At 42.4% G+C, this 26,859-nt stretch overlaps 1 protein-coding gene across 1 annotated transcript in view; it reads right to left on the reverse strand.

The window, feature by feature from the left end:
• The window catches only part of IPO8 (importin 8), a 51,874-nt gene extending 25,643 nt beyond the window's left edge, over window positions 1-26,231 (reverse strand). Inside the window, 12 exon segments of the mRNA XM_044434112.1 lie at window positions 119-235; window positions 1,037-1,113; window positions 2,016-2,115; window positions 6,330-6,464; window positions 10,501-10,585; window positions 12,953-13,047; window positions 14,069-14,158; window positions 15,470-15,626; window positions 16,917-17,075; window positions 18,431-18,587; window positions 20,246-20,327; window positions 25,974-26,231. Of these exon segments, the coding sequence (XP_044290047.1) occupies window positions 119-235; window positions 1,037-1,113; window positions 2,016-2,115; window positions 6,330-6,464; window positions 10,501-10,585; window positions 12,953-13,047; window positions 14,069-14,158; window positions 15,470-15,626; window positions 16,917-17,075; window positions 18,431-18,587; window positions 20,246-20,327; window positions 25,974-26,057 (1,338 nt within the window). The 5' untranslated portion in view covers window positions 26,058-26,231.
• Window positions 26,232-26,859: the final 628 nt, after the last annotated feature.

Genomic DNA, 26,859 nt, shown 5'->3' on the forward strand with positions numbered 1-26,859 from the left:
CATGCATTCTGGTTCTTGCATTAGGTTTTCATGTATTCATAACTGCAACTATTAACATGCAAGAATGGTATCTTTGGTGACCCAGCTACACACATTTTGTGTGTGTTCATCCATTTACCTTCAGCAAAATATCTGCTAGAGATCCTATCACGTGCAATGCCCCATCTTTCTTCCTGGGATCAATGTTGGGCTCAGTGAGGATCTGATAGCAAAATGTCATCATTTTTGGTAACACCTAAACAAATGACCAAAAATACCCCCCACCAGAAAATTAAAACTAGAAAAGTCACAAACATTGATATTTTTACTACTAAGACTAGAACAGATGGACTGCTTTGTTTTAAGGAATGTATTTCAGATAACATACATCTTATCTTACAACCCACAATTCTCATACTGGATGCCTCTCCACAGAGGGGAAAACATTAGTTATCAAGAAGGGAAACAACAGTCCTAGAAGCCTTGGCACATTAAAAAAAAGTCATGAAACCCAAGAAAAAACAAGCTTGTGCATCTAACCATAAAAGGAGCCTTCCTGACTCTGAAGAGGATAACTGCTTTTGTTGATGACCTTCTGAAATACTACATGGTGCTTGGTGTTAGTTTAGGTAATTGAAAAATCTGTAGTACTGGTAATAATAACAGTTTAAAAACCATGTTAAGCAACATCAAACTAAGTTAAACTGCAAGACAACTGAGTGTCAATCTGTAGTGATGAGAGTTTTAAATGGTGAAGACATGAGTTCTAATCCTGATCAGTCATGGACCTTGCTGGAGCACCCTGAGTCAGCCACTAGCCTTTAGCCTAAATTAACTGATAACGGCTGGGCACAAAGATAACATGGAAGGACAGGGAGTGAAAGATCACACAACCCACTCCTAGAAGGGAAGGGCAGGGGAGGGATGTAATGAATAGTCTTTTTAAAAAAGCAGAGGAAGACAAATAGAAATGCTGCAACAGTCTTTGAGAAACTGAGCAAGCAAAGCTGCACAGGTTTTAAAAGAAGCAATTGTGTTTTGACAGAATTATAAGTACCTCTTTTCGTTTTTTTGCTGCAGTATACAGAAGAATCTGGGCTGCTGTTGTAGGGGATGCATAATCCTCAAACACATCTTACAAGGTTTCAAAATATAAAAGAAAAAGAAAGTGAGAGAGAGTGTTACAATAAAATAAGAACATTTTGAAAATATTGTTTCAAAGCCGAATGAACAAGGACCAGCCACGTGTTGAAGGGGCGAGCCCATGCAAGTTTACCCAGGAAAAAGGGCCTGACTCCCAGCAGGCCCAGCCTGCACAGAATTGTGCCCTAAGGAAATTGCTCAATTGTTTGAGAACTTTCTTGTGTGACAACCTGGAAATTTAAGGTTTTGTTTCATAGCACTTCATATCACCCTGCTTGCGGTACAGCAACGATTCATGCTGCTGTGGTAACTCATGTACAGCAAAGTCCATGTTTGAGGCTCTCAAGCGGGTTCCCTGTCATGACAGTTCTATGCCCTTCTCACACAGCCTTTCCCACTATTAACAATTTCAAAGGGTTGCGAGAAACATCGATGCACAAGTAGCGACCATGCCACCACAGGAGAAGTGAGAACCAGGTCTGTATCCCATGCAAGAAATCATGGTTGCTAAAAATAAGGCATGATATAGAGGCCAGGTAGCACTATTAATGGGAATAAACAGCTTGCAGCCTCTCCTCCACTCTCTATTTTTGTTCTCTCTCCTTTTCACTTTTTCAAACTTTCCTTCCGATCCCTCTCTACAGTGACAGTTCTCAAGGATTTTAAGAAGACTGCTGAGGAAGGGAGACGATTAGATAGAAAAGCCAACATACATCTTCCGTTCAATTCTTCTTTGGTTTTATCTTTCTTTGTCAGATCGTCTCAATAGTAATAAAACCATATTTTGATTTAAAAATGCAGGTCAAACAAAACTCTGAGATCTACCCCAATGTATGATAGTACATTTAATTACCGGAACGGACAGAGTACCCAGGGAAGGCACAGATATTTACCAAATTTCATGCGGATGTACTCATAGGGATCCTCCTGCCATAGCTCTTCATCCTCATCTTTATAACACATCAGGGAGAAGATCACTTCTTCACACAAAGTCTTATAAAAAACACAATCAACCTTGTATCAGTGCAATGTAATGATAATCAACTCTTTGCCTGCCAAGGGGAACTTGAAAGGAGAAAGAACGCAATCATTTGGGCACAACTGACACAGACATGAGCACTACCACAAAACAGTTGCCAGAGGAGATATAGGTAGCCCCAAAAGGACAAGTGGCATGTCCAAGCAACTGTCACCAAGCCAAGCTACTTTCTCACTTCTCCAACACTCAGGCTTCCCTTTTTTTACTTGGTGAATGGGCGTTGTCAGGACAAGATGAGCGAAAGCTTTGCCCTAATATGGCTGCAAAAAGTCTAACACATCAGGAATCCATGTTGTAAGTCTGGCTTCCCAGGGGTCTATCTTAGAAATGTGAAGGCCCTCGAGTTCTGAAAGGCCCATCCGTTGTGGCACTCCTTAAGACATGCTAATGGTTTCCCTGTCCTGAAGGTTCTTCCTGTATGGTGTCATCTTAATCCTTTCTGTTTTGCCCTAATGTACCTCTACCACACTGTGTACGTGATCCCCCAAACTGTGCATGTAAGTGATAGGTTATAAAAGCATCTTGTACAGATGCCATTTTTGTAGTCCCTTTGGGAACTGCCTGCATGCTGCATGTATTTCCTGTATGTCTCAATAAACTGTAAATGTTCTTTTGATTGTATACCCCCAGCATACCTGCTCTCTCTGGTTTTTCTCATCAGTGTGCTACAGAGGAAAGTATTGGTCTGCAGCCGCCCACTGCCTTTATTTCCGAAAACTGCCTCTGAACTGCATTGCAAAACTGTAGCACAGAGGCATTCATAGAAAATGAAGATTGAGGCAGTTGGAGGCCCTCACTTAGAAGTGAGCCCAGCTGCCAGGAAGGAAATGTCTTCAACTAAAGGAAAAAAAGAAGTGAGAAGGGGAGGGACCCTTACTTATTTCAGTAAAACTATTGCTTGGGTAACACTGGTCTACAAATTTTGGGAAATTATCAACCTCCAAGATAAAATGTGCTAATTCTTACATATTTTGATTAGATGAATTAGAAAACCGGTGATAAAGGTGCTGGTTGGCTAAAGGTTTCAAGATATTTCACAATAAAGATTTATACACAGGCAAGTATATTTGCCTACAAGGGAGGGAGGTTTCTGGTGATCATGATGCCTCATAACTTCTTGACAAAGAACAGTAAAACAATGAACGTGCTACCACATGGGAGTGTATAAATTTACCTTCACTTTGAGAATAAAGATTATTACCCAACTGTATTTGATTGTTCTTTTATTGCAAGGTACATTTGTCTACGCATCATACAGTTACATCTGGTGGCTTGTGAAAGTGTCATTGCCTAACATTTACAAGGAACAGTTGCATGATATTTTCCCTCAGAAGCCAAGATTCCACAAAACTGTGTAAACAACACAGGTAACTTCTGCTACAAGGTTACATTTGCATCTCAAAAGTGCAAAAAAGCAGTGGTAAAAATGGCATACCACCTATATTTTGGATGCAAAATAGGGGATCAGGACAAGAGTTGGGCCCCTCATTATTGTTGCATTACATGTGCAACTTATCTGCATCATTGGATAAATGAGAAGAAAAAGTCCATGCCTTTCACAGTCCCAATGGTGTGGAGGAAACCCATCAATCATAGCAGAGACTGCTATTTTTGCATTGTTTCCCCAACTGCAAAAGGGATCTGAAGAAAGAAGATGTGGACCGTGGAATATCCCCATGGAGAGGACTTGCCCATTCCAGATCCACCAGATTCAAAGATATGGAGCATAATCACACATTCCCCTCGTAATTTTGAATTATTTTGATGCAACTTTGACCTGAAACTGTATCTTGGAAATTGGAACCAATTAAATTTACTTAATTTCAGGACTTAATTTTCCTTTATTAGGGACCCAATTCTGGTAAAATTTAGCTACTTTAATTTCTGAGGCTTTTCCCTTGTAGACCAGTGTAATTAATCCAGATCTTTTCCCTTTAAGATTAAAATTAAGTCCCTTTCTCAAAAAAACTTGGGGGGAGGGGAAAGCAGAATGTTTTTTTCCTATGAAGCAGTGTTCTCCAACATGGTGACCTCAAAATGTGTTGGGCTTCAACTTTCAGCATATTCCAGTTGGAAGAAAAGCATAGCTTGAGCTGGAGTAAAAGAGGACTCTGCTAAAGATGGGAAATGAAAATGAAAGAATGGGTAGAGAGAGGACAGTGCTTACCATAAGACTTAAACTGTTCCTCAGCCCATGTCCTTCATGCTTGTTCAAACATCACAACAATCCACAGTGGCTTAGTTTATTAACAGGGGCGGTTGCATCATGCCAGGTGCCTGTGGGTGCCTTTTTGCATAGTGGGTACTGTAGTGTGTGTATACATCAATATTAGTGCCATAATGATAAGCTTCCAGGCCAGGGCAGGCTTTCAGGGCATCAGGCATATTGGCTAAGCTTACATTTAGGAGGAAGGACCTACTATCCTGGGCTAGCCAGTGTGGGTAAGAATTCATGGTTAATAATGACTGCTGGACTTCTTGCAAAGAAAAGGTCCCATTTAAGACATATCCCTTAAAAGAGACCCTGCAAAGAGGATGACTCCCTGGAAACTATATCATCAACAGCAACCAGAAAGCATGAACAAGGAATTCACCTTTTTACCCATAGAAACAACAGTCAAGGTCATCAAGAAGCAAACACCCACCAAACCATTAGCATAAGCCCAGGAAATGCCTCATTCCCACAATGAAAAGTACAGAGAGAAATAGTATAAAGATCAGGGACTTAGAAAATAGAAGGGTAGTAAGCTCTGAATGCAGGCCTGGCACCCCAGCCTGTGGACATCTTGCACCCTTCCTGCTCATGCAAAAGTCTGCTGTCTATCCTGCAGGACAGTCAATGGACTCCACTCCCTTTCTTTGTCTGTTAGCATCTTTCTCTGTTAGGCAGGAAGCTCTTTATCTCTTCAGAAATACTGAATAAGATTGGGATGTAATCGGAATCTTTGCTGCCTAGGCAACATCAGGTTAAAAGCATGTGCCTGCTCCATATTGTCTACGGGATCAACTTTCCTTTCCAAGTGCTGTGTGTGTCTGTGTGAATGTGAAACCAGGGCAAATTCTCCCACTGGCAGCGTGTTAAACCCCAGCAAAGGATCCCAAACCTTTTGAGGCAATTTAGCAGTACAAGCTTCCTTTTGAGATGTACTGCTCCCCAGGATTAGCTGGCATAACAGGGGCTCGCTTGCCATGCAGTGCAAACACCAGCAGCTAATAGTTGATCAGGGGTTAGTTATTGTGTGCTGTCAAGTCATCTCTGACTTATGGCAACCCTGAAACAAGCCATGGGTTATCTGAGGGTTGTCAACCCCGAAACAACTCATGCCACTGAAACAACAAGCCGAGAGCCATGCAGAATAGGCGGCTGTGGGTGCCCACAACAAAACCACCACCATGGGCAAATTAAGCCACAGTGGGATGTTGTGTTATGTGAACCATGTCAGATGATCACTCACACTCTTTCAGAGAAATCACTGCACATCTCAATATTGTTTGCATACATACACACAAGAATCTTTTAGAAAGTTAAGGCCAAAATGGCCACCACACAATGTCCGAAATTACCCATTACAGCTTAAGCAACACTTTCAGTGAAAGCAGCAGCCAGGCATCTCCTGCTCTTTCTCTCCCTTTAACATTTAGAAATATAAAAATCGTGGCACCATATTCTCATGTTGCCCATTTCCCTGCTTCTGCTGTTTGTCACTGGCTACCACTGCAAGGGTTCAAACACTCACAATGCAGTGCTGTCACATTTTTACATGATCTATCCAGGGAGAAGATAATTGGGGTCAGAATAGATGGCCCAGTTTCTGCCTCACTCTGTTTCTGTTTCTAATGTGGGTTCTCTAGGTTTGGTAGCAATCTCATACTAGGCATAATGTTTAGTTTTAGTTTGCAGGCCAAAAATTGCTGTTGCCTTCCGGGAGGAAAAATACCATGTATGCAGTCCATATTGAGTCCCACAGACAAACTGAGATAGAAATGAAGATACATAAACCAGAGATAGAAATGAAGATATATAAAGCAATCATAGTATTAGTTGGTTATTCCTGCTCAAGCGACTGTGTTCCTATTACAGTAACAGCAACATTAATATTTTCCTAAGTTCTGCTGTAGCTAAAATCCTCAGGATTTTATGGGAACTATCTGCTATTTTTAGACTGACCTGCATATGTGGTTTCATTTGCTTCCATGTTATACAGTGATGGACCCCTTGGTTCAGATAATTTAATGTCTGCTGAAGGACTCGTGGAGCAACATAGTCATTCTGCCTGTATTGGTCCAAGATTTTTAGGAGCACCTAAGGAAAAAAGGAAACATGTCAAATTGGTTTGAAAAATTCCTGCTTTTCAGGAGTACCCTGTGACATACCTAGAGCACCTACAAGCAAAGAATTACACTGGTCTACAAATTTTGGGAAATTATCGACCTGTTTGTGCATGCAGACTCAGAAGAGTCTTTGGCGCACGCACAAGAGGAGGAAACTTCCCATGAGAAGCTCAATCCAGACAAGACGGAGGTCCTGTTGGTTGGTGGATCGGGCTTCGGAGAGGGTGAATTGAACCTTGTCCTGAATGGGGTTGCACTCCCTCTTAGGGACAAGGTCCGCAGCTTGGGAGTGCTCCTCGACCCAGAGCTTTCACTGGAAGCTCAGGTAACAGCAGTGGCGAGGAGTGCTTTCCTCCAGCTTCGGCTAATTCATCAGCTGCGCCCCTATCTGGAGAATGATTGCCTTGCGACAGTGACACATGCGTTGGTGACTTCCCGTTTGGACTTCTGCAACGCGCTCTACGTGGGGCTACCCTTGAAGACGGTCCGGATACTTCAATTGGTCCAAAATAGAGCTGCCAGGCTGCTGACGGGGACTGGACGTTATGTTCACATGACTCCAGTTCTCCGTCAGCTTCACTGGCTTCCCATTGAAGTCCGGGCCCAATTCAAGGTGTTGGTTATGACCTATAAAGCCCTAAACGGCTTGGGTCCTGGTTACCTGAAGGAGCGCTTACATCCTTATATGCCCAGCCGCCCCCTGAGATCGGCGGGAGAGGCCCTTCTCCGGGAGCCCTCCATGGAAGAAGTTAGGAGGGTGGTTACTCGGAGGAGGGCTTTCTCAGCGGTGGCGCCTAAGTTATGGAATGCGCTCCCCAGAGAGGTCCGCCTGGCGCCGTCGTTATTTGTTTTTCGGCGCCAGGCGAAGACCTTTTTATTTAAGCAGTATTTTAAATGTTAATATTATTGAATTTTATTTGGCCAGGGCGGCTTGTTTTATAGTGTATATTTGTATTTTATTGTATATATTTTAAAATGTTATTTTAAATTTTTTGTTGTAAGCCGCCCCGAGGCTTCGGCGAATGGGGCGGCATAAAAATGTTTTAATAAAATAATAATAATAAAAATAAATGAGAACCAGAGTGTTGATGAAGAGCTAGTTCTAATGCCAGCAGAACACTCTGTACTCCCCAGCTGCACAGACAATGGAAATCAGAAATTAGACAAGGAGGTTCAGGAAGCAGTCAAAACAGCGGAACATCAAGAGAACAATTTGGATGTGGAAGGAGAAACAGTTTTTGAAACCTGTTCCAGATATGGGATGTGGGAACTTAGGAGATAACGTGGAAGAAGCTTTAGAGGATGTTCATTCATGCAGGCACACAGGCAGATTGGGACAGCTAGAATCGAGAATGATTGAGCGACGCAGGGAAAGGGGTCATACCGCCCTGCCTTTAGAAGGACTACCTTGAAGGGGTCATAAATCCAATGTAAGGTGAATGTGTTCAGAACAAGAGGACAACTTCAAGCTTATGTGACTGTAATTGTAATGCTATGTAGAATAAAGACATTTGTAGTATCAACTGGAGTGATTGCTTTTGATGGGAAGGAGCGCCAGCCTCATGACACGACCTCCAGGATAAAATGTGCTAATTCTTACATATTTTGATTAGAAGAATTAGAAAACAGGTGATAAAGGTGCTGGTTGGCTAAAGGTTTCAAGATATTTCACAATAAAGATTTATACACTTGCATGTATATTTGCCAACAAGGGAAAAAGGTGTCTGATGATCATGATGCCTTGTAACTTCTCAACAAATATGGTAGAACAATGAAAATGGTACCACATGGAAGTGTATAAATTTTCCTTCAATTTGAGAATAAAGATTATTACCTAACTGTAATTTATTGTTCTTTTATTGTAAGGCACATTTGTCTTGGTCAGATCTACGCATCATACAGTTACATCTGGTGGCTTGTGAAAGTGTCATTGCCTAACATTTCCAAGGAACAGTTGTGTGATATTTTCCCTCAGAAGCCAAGATGCCTTGAAACTGTGTAAACAATGCAGATAACTTCTGCTACATTTGTGGTGAGATTACACTTGCATCTCAGAAGTGCGGTATGATGGCAGTGGGAAAAAAAGGCATAGCACTATATTTTGGATGCAAAATAGGGGATCAGGACAAGAGTTGGGCCCCTCATTATTGTTGCATTACATGTGCAACTTATCTGCGTCATTGGCTAAACAAGAAGAACAAGTCCATGCCTTTTGCAGTCCCAATGGTGTGAACCCACCAATCATAGTTGGAGTTTCTTGGGAACAGCAAGGCAGATGACTATGAAAAATATGTACAAAATTTGTTTAGTTCCTAAAAAGCACTTGGTGCAAACCTGTCACTGAAAATTCACTTCTTGCACTAGCATTTATACTACTTCCCTTTGAACTGTGGGGCAGTGAGTGATGAGCATGGGGAGAGAATCCACCAGGATATTGCAAGCATGGAGAAAAGATACCAGGGAAAATTGAGTCCATCCATGCTTGCCGAATACTGCTGGAATCTCTCCAGGGATGGTCCTACTGCAGCTCACAAGAGAAAAGCCAAAAGGCACAGTTTGTCATTTAATGTTATATGAGCCTGATGTTAGAGCTTGTCAGTTTTTCATGCAAAAAACATGAAAATTTTACATGAAAAACCAATAAATGATTGGAAAGTTATGTTATTGGTATCAATAATAAGATAAATTTATAATGATTGGTGTGGCACCATTCTCATTGCTATATCACATTTTGCAGAAAAGTTATGGAGCATAATTGCACATCCCCCTCATAATTTTGAATTATTTTGATGCAATTTTGACCTGAAGCTGTATCTTGGAAACTGGAGCCAATTAATACTCAGGACTTAATTTTCCTTTATTAGTGACCCAATTCTGGCAAAATTTAGCTACTTTCATTTCTGAGGCTTTCTCTTTGTAGACCAATAAATTAGCTACTAAACTTTTATAGGTTCAGAATTCAACATGGAGCCAACAAATAGGCACACACAGATTTGCACGATTATTTTCAATAAACAGAAGAAAGCCAAGTTTAATACATCCAAGGGGACCTTTTTCTCTTTAGTTAACAAGTTGATGCGATAAAAAATAGTGATGTTGGTGTTGCTATTATCCTGCTGAAAAGTGTGGGGAAATATCCAAGATATCATGACTGTAATGCTATTGATACAGAAATGAAAGTTTTTCCATCAGTGATTTCCCAGCAGACAGTCCCAGACTAATACTTGGACCTTAGAGGCAAGTTTTGTTATAATGCATACCACCAGTCAAATTGGGGACCAGCAACTGGTAGATTTTGGCCAAAACTAGTCTCCTAGGGAGTAGCAGCTGACCACCACATTGCCATCTCGGAGATAAGAGAGGCATAAGTAGTGACTGTGGCATTATACTGTTCTGTCCACCCACTCTGGAGTTTTGGAGGGAGTACACTGACCCACCCATCTATTCCCTTTTCAAAGTGCTACTCCTGGCAAAGGAGATCAAAATATTAAACCTGTACATGCTTTATGCCAGGTCAGCACAAAGCACCTTGGGTGTCCTTAAAACACCCTAGTAAAAAATTTCCTAGGCAGTGGACACCCACCTCTCATGCCTTTTTCCCAGGTTCCTGGGCTGCATCTGCTAGTCTTTCCTTCTGTCACAGAAACCGCTACCTCCCAAGAACTGCTAAGCAGAGATGTTATGGAAAGGACATTTTGGAGGGCTCTCATTCATAAATTAGAGACAAGTTGATGGCACATAACAACACTACCACCTCCCAAGTACTGGGATCAATGGCTTATACTGGGATGCTACACAAGAGACAGACTAAAATGCTTGCTGCAGACCAGCCTTCCCCAACCTACTGCCCTCCAGATATTATTGGACTAACTCCCAGCATTCCTCACCATTGGCCATGCTGCCTGGGGCTGTACAGAACTACAGTTCACAACATTTGAATGACATCAGGTTGGGGAAGGCTGCTGTAAATCCATCATACTGCTTTTAAAAAAAGGACAAAGCTTTACCTGTTGGATTCCCACAGCATACGTTTTCAAGAAGAACTCAGAAAATTCAAAATATTCTTTTGTTACATTCCCAGGGCTACCGTACCTTTAAGAAAGAATCCAAAGCATGAGCATATAAACTGAAGTTTAATATGTACAAAAGTAGACTTCATACTAAAGAGGGATACATACAGTTAAATCTTTTTATGCATTTTATTCTATATTCTCATACACCCTGCTACTTCTCATTCAAAGCTCAATAATCAAGTTATGACAATAGGAATGCTTAACCTGATCAAAATTGTTCTGTTCTTTGGAAATGGGCCAACTGAGAAGATAATGTGAGAATGTCAACACATTTGCTAAAAACTTGGCCTGTAAGGCACCCTGGAGATCAGAAATTCCTACTTCCATGATTATTATTATTACATTACATTTTATACTGCCCACAGCTAAAGCTCTCTGGGCAGTTCGCCCAAAGTCACCCATCCAGATTTCAACCAGATCCAGCTCTGCTTAGCTTCCAAGATTAGGCAGAATCAGGCACTTCAGGCTATACAGCTGTTAGATGCATAAGGGCACATCTACCAGTAATGAAGTTCAGAAACACATTCTGGGATGTTGCAACCACCAAGCAGCTACTGGTGAGAGCCTGGATAGCATCATGGCTTAAGAGAGCTGGTTTGCACAACTGCAGAGTGGTTAATAAGCCACAGTAACTGTGCTTGCCACTACTCAGCTTGTGCAAAGCTAGCTGGGTAGCTTGCTGCTGGGGTTAACAAGCTGCCCAGAAAGCATATACTGTTACAGGGTTGGAGTTAGCATGCTAAGTGCTGCAACAAGATACCCTGGCAGGATTTGCACGACACAACAACACTGCTGCCCAGACTGATAAAGTTAACTGTCACACACACGTTCCCCAACAAGTGCAGCAGGGAGGTAAGCCAACATGGCTTGTTTTCTCAACTGCAATTGTGTGAAGGAGGCCTGAGTTTGAGTTGGAAAGTCTCACCTCTACCATGCACTGATTAGGTGGCCTTACATAAGCTACCATTCTCTCAGCCTCAGTCTGCAATATGCAGATCGTACCACTGCCTAACTTACTGGGCTGCTGCAAGGATTACAGCAACATAGGTGAAGTGCCCTGTACACTCTAGAGCTCTCTCTTTCCGCCTCTGTCTTATGATTTGGTTATACTTCTTGGGTGTGAGGGCTACTGCTTAAAGCAACGGCATCAGCAGAACAAAGCGGAAATCTAGGGAAGCCATGAGCTGGGATGATGCAGGTTTGCCACTTGGGGCATCACTTGTTCATTGTAGCACAGGATGCAACATGAAAAACACCTGTCACAAGTTCCCATGGGCTAGCTGTGCATAGATGTCATCATTAGTCTAATGTCAGAGATGGATCACATCAAACAGGCTGGGTGCAGAGAACGGCTCTTCTAGCTAAAGGGCCATTACTTCTGTGATGGAATGGTGACATCTAACTACAGCGGTGAGACTTCTGACTCTTCCACCAAGCCAAACAGACTCCACCAGCCATGTGTTGTGGCTTGCTGGACCTGCTACCTCCCTTCTTCAGTGGCCACACACAGCTTTGGGAGTCACATTTCTCGTGTCTGCCCTAGCAACAGCCAAAATTGCCACTTTGGCAGCTGGTTGAGAAAATGTATTTTAAACAAATTAAGTAACATCCTGCTCTCTGGTCACAAGCTGCATGAACCTCCCTGAGGGTGGAATCAAGCTTTTTGGGAACAGAAAGGAGGAGGGGGGTCTTCAGTTTGGAATCCACTCTTCATATGGGCAAGAAATGATCCCAGAAACCAGAGGGATGCTAGCTGAGAACAGCCTTTTTATGAATTACCTTGCATCACAAAAAAACTTGCCAAGCTAAAAAGAAAAGGACTGTACTTGAAAAGCCTTCAGTATAGATGTGCTGGAAAGGGAAAGGGGGAGAGAATGCTCACAACACTAGAGAGCAATAAATGCTGCTTTGTCTACAACCAGATGGAGGTGAGGAGGATGGGCTGGATCATTGATGGGGATCCTCCAATCCAAGCAGCACAGGTTCTCAATCCTTGCCATACTTTATGAAGTTGGCTTGGCTCAAGAATCTTTGGCTATGACTGTCTGGGCATGGATGTCTGAAAATGCTGTGGTTAACAAATAAAGGTGTATGCTTCTGAACTCTTCTTTGTGGTTGTACCAGAGCAGAGGAGAGCACATGTAATGCTACCACCCAACATAACCACAGTCTGCTGTTTTCATAATTCCTCCCATTCTCCTACTTGGTCTTCTGCCTTTTCCTCCTTTTAGGAAGAAAACCATGACTTGAAAGACAAGTGTAAGGGCAGAAATAGAGGCAAGAGATAACTTTTAAAATCAAAGGTATGGAAAAGTTATTATTATGCAAATTTAGAAGCAACCAAAATAGAATGTAGGAGTTCTATACTTTATTGCGAGCCTATTACCTTTCAAAAAGGCGAGCAACAATCCGCAAAGCCCACTTCTTACATTTCCACCACACCAACTCTGGCCTATCATCTTCATCAATCTGCAGTGTCTCCTAAGCCAAGGAAATTGCTATCAGCAGTGAGTACACAAATGACTATTACCAGAGAGTGCTAATAAGAAACTCTACATGTGCTATAACAAACTTCAAAACACTTGTGCTAACAATAATAATTATTAAATAATTACATTTCTATACTGCCTCTAGCCAAAGCTCTCTGGGTGGTTCACAGCATTAAGTCACCCATCCAGATTTCAACCAGGCCAACCCTGCTTAGCTTGCAAGATCAGGCAGGATCAGGCAGTTCAGGCTATATGGAAGCTTGGAGATTCTGCATATGATGAATTCTCAAGCTTGTCTCTAACCAGATATATCAGGTTTATGCAAAGGTGGAACATACATTGTTAAACCAACAGAACAATCTCTCTGACACATAACCTAACATCTATATGGTATTCAAGCATCAGAACACTTATCAAAACCGTAACCACCAATTTAACACAATGGTCTACAATATTTATACCACGTTAATCAAGTCTGGTCCTTAGGACTGTTTACACTTGGCTCATTTCAATTTCAGATCCCTTTGAATGTTACAGGCAAATGTAAGCAACTTTTTAACAACAACAATCTTCAAGGGGGAGAGTCTGCAATCAGTCTTGGCAGTGCATTCTTTTCCTGATCTGCTCTTATCAGGCACAATCCAAAGAGACATGACTGTGCATATGGCTGATCCTTGGAAGGCCAAGGTACCTTGGGGCTGGCCAGAGGCTGAGGGACCAGAAGGGGAAGTATGAAGCAGGTGTGGGTTGCACCTGAAGTTATATTTTCTGAGTATATGTCTACCTTTTTCTAATTAAAAACAAAATAGTATGTTCTTGTTGACTGGGTGGTAAAGATGAGCAATTGCTCCCCTGCTTCATTCTGCCTTCTTTATAAGGCAGTATAGTACAGCTAAAGAAGTGAGAAACCTCTACAAACATTACCAATGGAGAAAGGAAACTCAGTATATTTTCCCTGCTAAACATGCCATTTGCTGATCCTCAGTGCTAAGATAGTAACATTGCCAACTTACAGGTGGCACGCTTCTGTCTATGACCATCCGGAAAATCTCCATCCAGTCAGTCATAGTTTGATTATTCACCAGCTGAAGTGGCAGCACATACTGGAATTAAGAGAGGAGAGTGTGAATTTGAGACAAAACCAAGAGTGCTGCATTTCCAAAATACATTGTTTACGTGCCCAGCCAGAAATTATTCCTTGCTTTTACTGATAAAAACAATTAATTACATGATACAACTGAAGAATGTTTTTTGGCTCCACTGGGAATTTATGGGGCCTTGGGCAGCAGAAGCAATGTGCCTATGTACACCAGTTGTGGGGAATGTGAATGGGAGGGCACTGTTGCACTCACATCCTGTGTGAAAACATACTGGGCTAGATGGACCTTGGTCTGATTCAGCACAGCTTCACTAATGTCTTTTCCCCTCCATCCTGTTATGAGAATCTACATAGCCAGACATGTAACTGCTTACCTGCGGGCAGCAGCCAACAACCAGTGCTATGCATTCTCTGTGTTGACATTTTAGGATTTGTTTCTTTGTGCTGACTAAATTAGTTACGCATGTACAAGTAGGGAAAGAGAAGTTTACTACTGCAAAACCTTTTGTGCTAAATTATGCCACAGCAAAGCTTTTGCATCACTTTGGCAAGCTTATATCATACACGGAAACCACATGGACATCCTGTTAATTCACTCCCAGTGACAGTGTGCAGGATTCTCCAAGAAGACTCACCAGGAATCCCATCACAGCGGCCTAGGCCAAAAAAGCTGTGCATAGTACCCTGATCTGGCCAGCACCACACTGAAAATCACACGACTGGGTTCAGACAACAGGACAGACCAACAATAGTAAAAAAAATCCACCATGGGTTGCTGGGTTGTCTGATCCCAGCCTCAATGACTGCACAGAAGACTCCAATGTGTGTCCTTAGTCTGTTATGAACCAACTCCTAAGCTTCTGGGTTCCTGGGTATACCATTACTATGGTCTCCAGGAATACATAAAGCAAGAGTAAGAAGGGATTAACAAGTTCAGTGGGGTGAAAACAATGCTGTGCTGCCCCTTGAGGAAAGAACAGAAGACTATTTAGATTCTGTTCCTCAACAGCACCCAAGAGAGGATCCCTTCCTTCTGACTGAGAAACAGAGAAAGCCCACACACAAAAGGAGTACATAGATAAGTTTGTTATACATAGCAAAACCATAAGGATGCCCATTCCAGAGGCACTTACATAATAAGGGTCTCAGCAAATTTCTTTACTCAAATACTGTTTAGGTAATCCTAAGCACACAAAGCGAATGTAGTCAACTTTAAAATCAATGAAACACATTTGAAGTATGCATGCGCACGTTTCCCATCCCACCTTCGTGGAATTCCTCCTACTCTGATTTATTTGGGTGCCTAGGCTTATACCTGAACAAGTGCATAGAAAATTTTTAAGATTTGCTTCTGTAGGAGAACTGAGTAATGTGAGTTGTCGGGATGGAGATGGATCATCTGCTGCTGAATTCGAGGCAAGAATATCTGCATTGCAGCAATGAGGGGATCACGCTCCTCGGCTTTCTTGTATCTGCAGAGGTAGTCAAACCCAGAAAGAGTTAGGGAGGAAAGTGTTGCTTTTCTAATCATTCTACATTTTGAGGAAAGAATAAGATATACTTTGTCATCTTTCCCTTTCTTGTATCTCCACAGGACAATCCTTAAAGATCCTAAAGATCCTTTAACCAACAGGCCCAGAACAAAGGGAGAAAAAAAATTAAACCATGTTAATCTTCCTAATGTATCAATTTTTCATGATGGAGAAGCCATAATTTATATAGCCATATGGTAAGTAATTAACACATGATCTGTTTGCACTTCAGCCACAGAACTTTAGAACTGAGTCACATGTCATACAGGGTTTCTCATTAACATTCCACTCCCTGGGCTTACTTTCCTACCCCAGACTCATATATTGTTGTACAATTTACACAATTTCATCTTTCTAGGACACTGACACCTCCAGGGTGATAAATAATGCCCCAAATTTCAGTCATTTCCCTTTTACATTTTTCTTTTTATAAACCAAATGTGCCTGGGACAAAAAGTGCCCCCTAAATTGGCATAATAATAAGCCATTGGAGTACTTTTTCATCCCAACATCTGAGGCACAAAATGAGGTTAAATACACTATAATTCATCTTAATCTGTTCACTTCAGAAAGAGAAGCAAACTTCTCTCTCAAAAAACAAACAAAGAGAAATCCACTGGGGAAAGCATTGTTATCCCAATTGTAAACTGACAAGCCAGAGCACTGCTATGCTGACTGTAAGCTGAACAGAACAAACCATTGTTTTCCTGAATGTAGTCTGATGCAGGAAAAATTCATTCTGAAATCACCTGTACTAGCTAAAACCTCAAATCCATGTTATGCTGAGTGCAACCTCTTGGAAGAACATTCTGTCAATCAATGGCCTTTCACATGGAATATCTGCCGGGCCTGGGGTACAAAAATGACCCCCCAAATAATGGAAGAAAAGTGGTCTTTTCCGAGAATTCTGATGATGAGGTTTAATTGAGTAATCAAGGAGACGGGAAGGAACATCTCTTCCTAAGAAGCCATTACAGGCAGAAATTGGAAATTCTGTGCTTCCAAAGCTGTACGTATACACTATGCACTTTGTTTTTAACCTTGCCTTGTTCAAGGAATGCTTCCTATTCAAGCATTTGACTTCTTTCCCTCTGAGAATGCAGCCGCTATTATCGAATGGAATCAGGTAAGGCAAAAGGACATGCAAAATGTACTTAGAGGTAACCTCCAGACATTACCACCTATATTAATTGCTGAGAAAGGGATCCTTCTTGACGAAGATCAACTTACTCATAGGTCTTCACTAGCTGGTACAGGCATAACAGACTTCCAAGCCAGCTCCCACTATTTGGAGATTGCAAGTAGTAGCCTATCTTGTCCACCACTGCTGTCCAGTGACCTGGGAAATCATGCTTTATGATAGCACGAAGACACATTGTCAGCTGAGCCCTGAAAGATTGGGGAAGAAGGAAGCAGGGGGAGAGGGGGAGGGAAGAGTCAACACATGATTACAAGTGCTAAAGAGTTTGTTTCTTCTTTGAAACCCAGGAGTAAAGTTTGTTTTCTAAGAAAAGTCACCAGCCAATTACCTTAAAATAGGAGGTACCTTTAAAAAAGACAAGGACAGGAGAAGGGAGGAGATACAGAGGAATTGACCATGTAGCAAGACATTTTTGCTGCTTCCTTCCTTTTACTTTTCCAATAACCAAACAACCGATTAATGAAATAAACAATATGTGAGCAACTGAACAACCACTAAAAACAATGTGATACAAAATTGAAATATTCATAAAAATAAAGCAAGTAAACTTTGCATATTCTCAGACTGTCAGTCACTCTGAGAATCTAGAGACTGCTTTGGTTAATTTAGCCCAGTGACAGGAGACATGGTGCCTCCTAGACTCCAATCATTCCCAAACTGGCCAATGGCTTGAAATCGTGGAAGTCTATTGGTTTGATTACTAATTATGGTAATCAAATGTATCTGGACAGGACTAGATTACCTACCACTGATCAAGGGACTATGTGCAGTGAGACAGCACCATCCTTTACCACCAAGCAGGACATCAGGTTAGGTAAATCACCTGAACTGGTCTGCAGGCAGGGCATATAGCATGGGTCCTCAAACTAAGGCCCGCGGGCTGGATTCGGCCCACCATGCCCATTTAACTGGCCCGCTCCAGAGGTTTTGCACTCGCTGTGTGTGCGCATGGGCACATGGCTTGCTCATGAGGAGGTCATTTTGGACTTGTTCAGAGCAAACGATCTCCTTGTGAGCAAGCCAGCACCTCGCTGTGCGCACCCCTCTTGTCCCTGCCTCGCATGCGTGCGCATGTGCACGCCCCCCCTTCTGCTAGCACTGCTTTAGTGGCCCGTGCCCACCACTGGCACCTGTCAACTGGCCTCCTGTTGAAAAAGTTTGAGGACCTCTGGCATATAGGGACACTGCCATATGCACACTTACCCAGAAAAAAACTCACAAATGCAAGAATTCTGCTCTTAACTACCCTTTTTCATAACCTTCCTCTTTACAGTTCTCTACACAGAGTATTTTGGGCATCTAATTCAGAAACAGTTCTCCTGGAAGCCTCAATTTATGAATGTTTTCAGAAGCAACTCCTGCACTTTTAGCCTAATGTCCTTTATCCTTCTGAACTCATTATAATTTTCTAAGAAGAATGATCAGAGTCAGAAAAATCTATGCAAAGTTGTTAAGTCTACATAATTTATTTCAGGTGGAATAATTTGATTTCCTCAGTACAAAATTCAAAGATTTCTGGTGCATGTTGCCAAGCCTTTCATACCTCACTAAGTCTGGAGAGCGAATAATTCCTTCGACAATGTTATCCCGGATCTGTTGGCGATCATTTTCATGAATGTTGAATGGAAATACCACTTCTCCAGGCGGTGGCTCCCTATCTGGCCAGTATTGTGTCACCATGTTCTTCAGGTAAATAGCAGCTGAATTGACAGAAGGAAAACAACATCCCTAAGTCCTTCTACAGTTTCACATGAACAGCACATTAAAGTGCATATCTGAAAGCAATGCTGATCTGTCAGGGGAGTCTCAAGTTGGGAACTAAGCAAGCATGCACTTGCAATAGCAATATAACAACTGCAAGAAACTGAGACTCTAGTCACATAGTTGTTGTTCAGCTGTTCAGTCATGTCCGACTATAAATGATCCTATGGGCCAAATCTCGCCACATTTTTCAATGCAGTGACACCTCTTTCAGCTGAACTATGCTCTGGCCTGCATCCTCTTTGATGGAGTCTAACCACCTTGCTCTTGGGTGACCTTGTTTTCTCTTGCTGCTGAGCATTCCAAGCATTGTATCTTTTTCTAATGACCTTGATTGCATGACGTGGCCAAAACAACTGAGTCTCAGCTTTGCTATCTTGCCAACCAGGGCCTTGTCTGGCTTCATATGCACACTACTCTGCTACAAAAATGCAGCTTCACAATGGAAGTACACATGGGAGCAGCAAATGGGAGGGGGTGGCACGCAGAGATGGGTTATGACCTTCTTTCCCCTGCGGATGAGGGCAAGACACACTCCAACAGAGCAAAGCTCAGGGAACCAAGGTTCAAGGTGGATGCCAGAAGTACTTCCTGATGGTTAGGACCCTGAGGGTCTGGAATGGGCTTCCATGGGAGGTGGTTGAAGCCCCATCAGTGAGGGTGTTTAAGGACAGTATGGACATGAACATGGTAGGCATGTTATGAGCAGAGCCAGCTAGAGCCAGGGACCAGACTAGATGGCCCAGGAGTCCCCTTCTGTTTTTATGTTCTTTCTGTGTTTTATGCACAAATACCACAGCCATATGATCATGGTTGACCCCTGTGGGATTTTCTGCTCAGTTGCTAGGTCGCCTTCTTGGTGAGCATGGCAAACTAGCAGGAAAGACCAAACTATGGGTATTCCAGCCATGCTGAACTGCACAGCAAAGGACCCGCTCTCCCCGCAGCCAAGCAGCTGCAGAAATACCCACCAAGGGGATCTAAAAGATCCTTTGGCAACCCCATCCGTACAACTGTTCCTCTGTGTATGAAGAGAAGAGGTGCCAGTCTCACAGTGTACTTCTTTCAAACATGCAGTAAGAGTTTTTAATTTGAGTTTTCTTCTGGTGGCTAGGACAAAATTGGGAAATGATAACAAAAGCCATCCCTCCGCATTATATTCAATTTGAATGGATATTTTGCTTCCATAAATAAAATTTGAAATGTTATTTATTTGTTTGTTGTAACATTTCTATGCTATACCAAATTAGCCTAATGGCTCTCAGGACAGTTTATAATTTAAAATAAACAACAGCAATTAATAGCAATAACAACACATTGCATTAACAATTCATAAAATAATCACAATAAGTTAAAAAGACAATAAAATTAAATAAGTAAAATAAATTCAATAAGCAATCAATAATCAAATAAAACCAAAAAATTCACAGTGGGTTCATAAAATATAAAATAATAAAAATTCAACAACTGAAATAGTTGGGAGAATAAAAAGGTCTTAGTCTGACACCTAAAAGCAAAAAGAGTATAGAGTACAGTACAGTATACATGCAAAATGTTATTGAACAGTTTAAAGGCAGACTACTCTGCATAGACTCACCTGCCTGTCGGACTGGGAATTCCACTTGATCAGAGACAATTATTTGTAGCAGACTAGGAGCAAAATTGATGATCTTGTAGGACTGAAATGCATAGAAATGCTTAATCAACAAAGTACCACATATTGCAAAAAGATAAAGACAGCACTATTGCCATGAATAAGAATATCTTTCCTCCCATGTCAGATGCACTGCCAATGTGAAGCACTTTTAGGTACCATCTATTTGAAGAGGAGACTTAAGCATGTAATTACACTCCTATTGAACACTAGCAGGGTTATGTGCAAGGAGTACTGTTCTGCCCTTGGTCCAGGAATACTTTTGATCAGACATGTGCTTGTGTTTGTTTCAAAGGAACTGGGAAAGAAAAAATGATGTTTATGCCTAGAAATAGCAACACTCTTAGTTCTGAGATCCTGGTTACAGAAAGACAGATTTATGACATACCCTTAGGGTATTCCCTGCCTCTATTCATTTTCTGCAACATTGTTTTAAGGGACTATATTAGTAGTCCAAATAGTCCACATTTTCTAATTTGAATAATTGCACAGTTGCACTGGTAGTCTTGCAAACTGGAAAAACTGCGAATGGTTAAAAAGTTTTGAGTGTCTGTGCTTTTTTATACTCCCCCCCCCCCCCCGCTGCCATTCATTTGACTATGGATAATAAGTAATCACAAACATGAAGCAGTGTGCTGACTTCTATACGTGGGGGGGGGCAGGATTAAAACAATTGGAGGAAGTTTTTAAAAAGTTGACTCAGTCACAGACATTCTAGTGGAAGTTTCCAGTTGCCACTGCTCTTTCTGGGCTCACAAGTAATCCAACAACAGAGCTCGAGAAAACTCTGTAATGTGATTGAGCTACTAAGAGAAAAAAGGATGCTAGTTGTAAAATGCAGAATCATGGAACATTAAAACCAGGCAAACAAGCAGCCCTGTGTGCTAGGCTTTTTCTCCTCAGTCAGCAGCAAATTCAAACTTTGCTAGGCCTCACACTGAATGGCTGTCTCTGGTGCCTCTAATTTTAACTTGAATCTAATCTACTAGGACTGGAGGGCCATTACATACTGCAGCCTTCCTCAAGCTCGTGCCCCCCCAGTTGTTGTTGGATTGCCAGAACCACTGTGAGAGAACGAACTGTGAGAACTGCAGTTCAAAACAGATGGAAAGTGCCTAGATATAGAAGGATGCAGTACCAATCATTCAGTTGCTTTCTCCTTATGTTCATCACTTAAATATATTATCCACAGCAAGTGATGATTTCTGATATCACATGACTAGCTGGGTTACTATCACACTCCCTCCTGGTTCAAATCCAGTTCTACCTGACTAGGCACTTCTGAAACCTCAGTTCAAATCATTCTGTTAGGTCCCCAGACACACAGCAATAGAAAGATGTATGAGTACATGAAGGAAATCTGGCATCAGGTACCAGCAGATCAGCACCAGCAACTCCTGGACAGCACCCATACAGTCTGTAACTGTTGCCCTGAGGGCATACACTGCATAATTTATCACACACTCTCTGCAGCTACATGGGTAACAGACCCAAAATGGAGGAGGGTAGAGAGTATTAGAATAAGTTATGAAAATGTCCTTGATGGGGTACCGGTTCACTTCAGAGAAATGTTACTATTCAAAAAATTAACACCTAAACCCTGGAAAAGAAGGATATATTTCAACCCATACTCATCAAAGACGCATCCTGAACTCAAGGCGGGAATTGCTTTGGCATCCTTATCCTACTGATTTGCTAAAATCTGCTAGAAGACTTTAAAGACTTCATTCAGCAATTGCCAGTTAATTGTTCCAATAGGTTAATGGAAAAGGCAAAACTGTAACTAATCTTTAAGAAACAACCTCTTAGGGTCACTCTGGATGAATGCCAGCAAGCCTTCCACCATGAATGCTGTATTTTTTTAAAGCCTAAGTTAAGGTGTCCAAAATTGAAGCAAAAATGTCTCATAGATTAAGAGCAGGACTGGCCTTCAACTAAAGAGATGCTTCTTTCTTTTGTTTGAGCCTTTCATGGCTAGAGGTCTGGACTCAGAAAAGAGGCAAGGAGAAGGTAGCAGCATGAGAGCACCCAGCTTCCTATCTCTCCACAGGCAGCGGGGGCAGCCTGCTTATGTGTGCAATCAATACTTGGGCATGTGCAAGGCTCATGTTATCACGTACCGTGGTACTCAAACTAGGAAATCTGATGGTCAGGCACTGGTTCCTGGCACCACCGAGGTTGCCGTCAGAGGAGGGGACTGCAGGAATGATGTTACACTATCACAGAATTCACTTGGTCCTGAAAATTAGATGCTATTGGAGTCCAAATACCAAGCCACTATCTGAAACAAAGTGCCCAGATCAGCTATATTCCTTCTGTCTGGACCATTTGTTTCAGAATAAGGCCAGTAGACTACCTGCTGAGCATTGACTACCTACTGACCTACTAATTTTCCTCCCCACCCCAGGATCTTACCAGCTTTTAGCATCTCCCATGTTCCCACTCAGCATAATTTTCTGAGCTACTCATGATTTCCACAGCTTTCCCTTTTGCAAAATAATGTCCATCTTTCTTCAACAGGCTAATGGGTCAGGAAAAAGAATGAATATCATACCCTTTTATGCACTTGACATCTTTGGCAACAGCCAACCAAAATGATGTGTTTTCAGATTCCTAGATGCCACCCAGGATAAACATCTAGGGACCTCAAGATTCTTCTGGACCTGGCAGTGCTTTCCAACATCCAGTGTACTCTTCATTTACTTAGCCACCTAACACTTGCAAATATTTATAACTTCTTTGATTTTAAATAAACGATTACAGTCACTGCTTAGGATCTGTTGGTTCATGCTGACTTTATCACCCTTCTTTGACAAAGAACAAAAATGACAGACACAACACAGAATGCAGCCATATGACAAAGAAAGTGGTATTTTAGATATACCAGGAAATGAAAATGAAATGTAAGTATTCGTGCATATAATGGACTCAGACAGCAGTTAGAAAACAAAGTATTGATACAGCATCTGAAGGTTTTTGCCTTCATTTTCATTGCCAGAATCAGAGCTAAATGAACACTTGAAATATTTTAAAGTATACAACAGCTGAGTCCAGTGTAGATGTTAAAAACAAAAATACCAGGCACTAAGAAAGACATAAAATAAAACTTTTTGCTCAAAGAGTTTCACTAGCTGTTGATTTCCTGGATCTTTCATCTGGAGTATAAAAAATTGTATGCTGGCAACACAAGAGTTCTTGGATCACTGGGAGCATCTTGGTCCCATGCCAAAGTCCACAGACCTTCCATTCCCTATCATGTATCATAGCTCTCATGTTTTATGGCATGACTTTTTGAAAAAAATTACCACAAAACTTGTTGACTCATAACTGAATAGTGATGTTGGTACATCTGGATTTTATATCCTAATTGAATGACTGTCACTCATGCTGTTGCTTAGTACTTGTTCTGCTAATCATAAGATTATGATCTAATGTACTGTAATTCAATATATTGTACATATGATGATTCCATGATGTGTTTTCTTTTGACTAAGTTTACTGCTTGGTATTTTATGCTACTTTATTGTAATTAAACTGGTTCTTTTTAAAATCAACACTAAAATATTTCACAAAGTTGCTTCAACAAGCTAAGATCCCTGAGGAGTGGTAGAAAAGGAATCAACTATGATGGGACTCCAAAATTAGTTTCAGGAAAGGCTGAAGCCTCTTTTCTGGTTCAGACTTGGAGGTCCTTTCAATGTAAAGCATTTGCCACACAAACATTCTAACAGGAAGGTTTGTTGTCTTGCACACAAGAGGCTAATACCATGTGCAGGCAGTAGCAAAAAAACAGCTGCAGTCTAACACCTTCAAGGCACAACCTTCCTTATCCTGACTGGTTAATTGGTTTAACTCCAGGTAACAAAAGGACATTTACATTTGCTTTGGTAAATTAGGTTTTCTGATTGCCATTCTATGCTTTATGGTCAATGCAAACTTCATGAGTTCTTTTCTATCTACTGGGACACAAGGCCATTTACATTCTTTAACATTTTCTCTGTTCAGAGCTAAACATTCTTGTTAACCTTTCCCTCAACCTTTCTGGTTAACCTTTTCCTGTCACAACTGCTAATAACTTCATTTCATCCAATAATTAGCATTTTAATAAGGAGCCACAATAGTTCCTAGCACTAAAGCAGCCGCTATTTTCTCTCTCAATCTCTCTGCAAGATTCCACAATTGCAGGGAAAGGAACAATTTGAAGAAATGCCACAACCATAAAATGGTTAAGATGCTACTAGAACATTTCCTGGCCTAGCAGGATGCTGTGCTAAATGACATTTGCAGTCTCTCCCAACATTATGATTCTACCTACCTACCTACATACACAGCCACACACCCCTCTATAAAAAGAATGTCTTGCAGCATGGGATATGCTTCCATGAATTAGAATCACCTCTCCAGGTTTTCATGCACCAGGGTGGACAATTTGTGACCCTTCAGAAATGCTACCCAATCTACAGCTCCCCTCATTCCTTACCATAGGAAGCTGCCTTGTACTGAGTCAGACCAGTAGATCGGTCCAATGCATTCAGTAATGGTCATACCAACTGGCAGCAATGGTTTTTTGGGGTTGCAGGCAGATTTCTTCCCCAGCCTAGGGACTGAACCTGAGGCCATCTGCACCCAAAGAGGTGCTCTCACATTGAGTTAAGGGTCCTTATCATTGGCTATGTTGATCAGGGATAATTTCATTTTTTTAATTACATTACTATGCTGCCCAATGGCCAAAGCTCTCTAGGTGGCTTACAAAGATTAAAAGCTTTAAAATGTATCATTAAAAACCATACAATACAAAGATATAAACAACAGAGAGCAGCATATAACCCAGAATCCAGATTATAATCATAAAGAAAAAACAATCAAGACCTATTTAAAAGCTTATCCTATACTGCCAAGTGCCTGACAGAAGGTCTTAATGAGGTGCCACGAAGATAACAATGTTGGTGCTAGGTGGGTCTCCTTAGACTGAGCATCCCATAATTAGGGGGCCACTACTGAGAAGGCTTCCCAAGGAGGACCTCAGATGATGTGCAGAGTGCACAGGAATGTTCAGAGTGGGATGGGAGCTGTAGGCCACAACATCTGGAGAGCCCCAAGCTGCCCACCCGGTCATCGGCTCAAGTCCACCAAAGCTTATGCCACAGAAACATGTTAGGACCCTTGGCTCCTTTTTTTTGCAGTAAAACAACCAAACACAGCTACTCCTTCGGACAAAGCCTCGCGCGGCACTGTAAACACGAACCGATTTCTCGGGTGGCATCTGCTTCTAGGGACCAAAAGATGCTCTGATGAAGCGGACTGCCGTCCACAAAAGCCATCCTATACCTTTCCGAAGCGACTTTAAAACTACTTCTCCCTCTTTCTAATTACTTGTTTTATTTTTAAGCCTCTCGGTGTGAAGGCAGCCTTGACAGGATTCCCCTCAGAGAACAAAAAGGGGCGCCCGCTGGCCAGACAATAGCGCGGAGGGAGCCCCGGGGCGGCGGCGATGGGGCACCAGCAGGCGAGCCCAGGGAGGAGGCAGGGCCCGGCCAAGCCCCCTGAGGCGGAAACAAAGCCCCTTCCTCGGCCAAGGCCCTGCGAGGAACGATGCCGATCCCGGAAGTCTCCTTCCCCACGACCCCGGCGGGCTAGGGGAGGGTCGGGCCGGAGGCTGCGTTCTTCTTACCTGGTTGAGCTCATTCTCGGCCGCGAGGCGCAACTTGGGGTCGATGGTGCCCTTGAGCGCCTGGATGATCCTGTTGGGATCCATGTCTCTTCCCTGCCGGGCGGTAGGAGGGAACAGCGGTGCAGCTCAGCTGAGGACCCGCGACAAGGAGCCGCCGCTGCACACTCCCTCACCCCCCAGCTCGCCTCTCCCCCTTGGCTGCACAGGAACCATTCACCGGCTTGGCTGTCGTGAAGAAGCTGCTTTACGGCCTCATCGCTTTCGTTCTCCCCTCCTCCTCGCGGAGCTGGGCATGGTAGGCGCCATCTTGTTGTACGGAAGAAAAGCGACGCGCTCTTTCCAAGATCGTGGGAAGAGGCGCGGCTTTTCTCACACGTGGCTTATCAGCTGCAGGAGGCCCTGGGTCGGGTCAGAAATGGGGTGCTGCGGCTGTAAGAGAGTATTGGCGGGTCTTACTTCACTCTTGGCTCTCCTGTGTATTTCTAGCTGCTTTTGCAAAAGGGAGAGGGTTGGAAAAAAGGCTTAATTCGATCAAGCGGCTGGGTACTTTTCGCCAGTGGTTACTGAAGCCCAAGGAAACCTTGATATTAATTGCACCAGCAGTCTGCATGTTTTGGTCGGAGCCTTTCTGCGGGAATTTCTGCATCGCTTCCCGATCTTTGGTACAGAAATTGACGTTCCCCTCTGCTGCCTCTTGGGCACTACAGAGGACGATCGACTCATCTAAGAATGAAATAGCTTTAGAAAGGGAGGATTCAGGTTTCATTTTGGAGGGGGGACACTGGTACACATTTGTGAGATGGGCCCCTTTCATTGTCACATGATGACCCCGTCCCTGATATATAATTTCGTAGCATTACAGAAAACTTTCCTTTCTAATGTTTTC

The sequence above is a fragment of the Varanus komodoensis genome, unplaced genomic scaffold (genome assembly GCF_004798865.1).
Source record: "Varanus komodoensis strain SLA01 unplaced genomic scaffold, ASM479886v1 scaffold27, whole genome shotgun sequence".
NCBI lineage: Eukaryota > Metazoa > Chordata > Lepidosauria > Squamata > Varanidae > Varanus > Varanus komodoensis.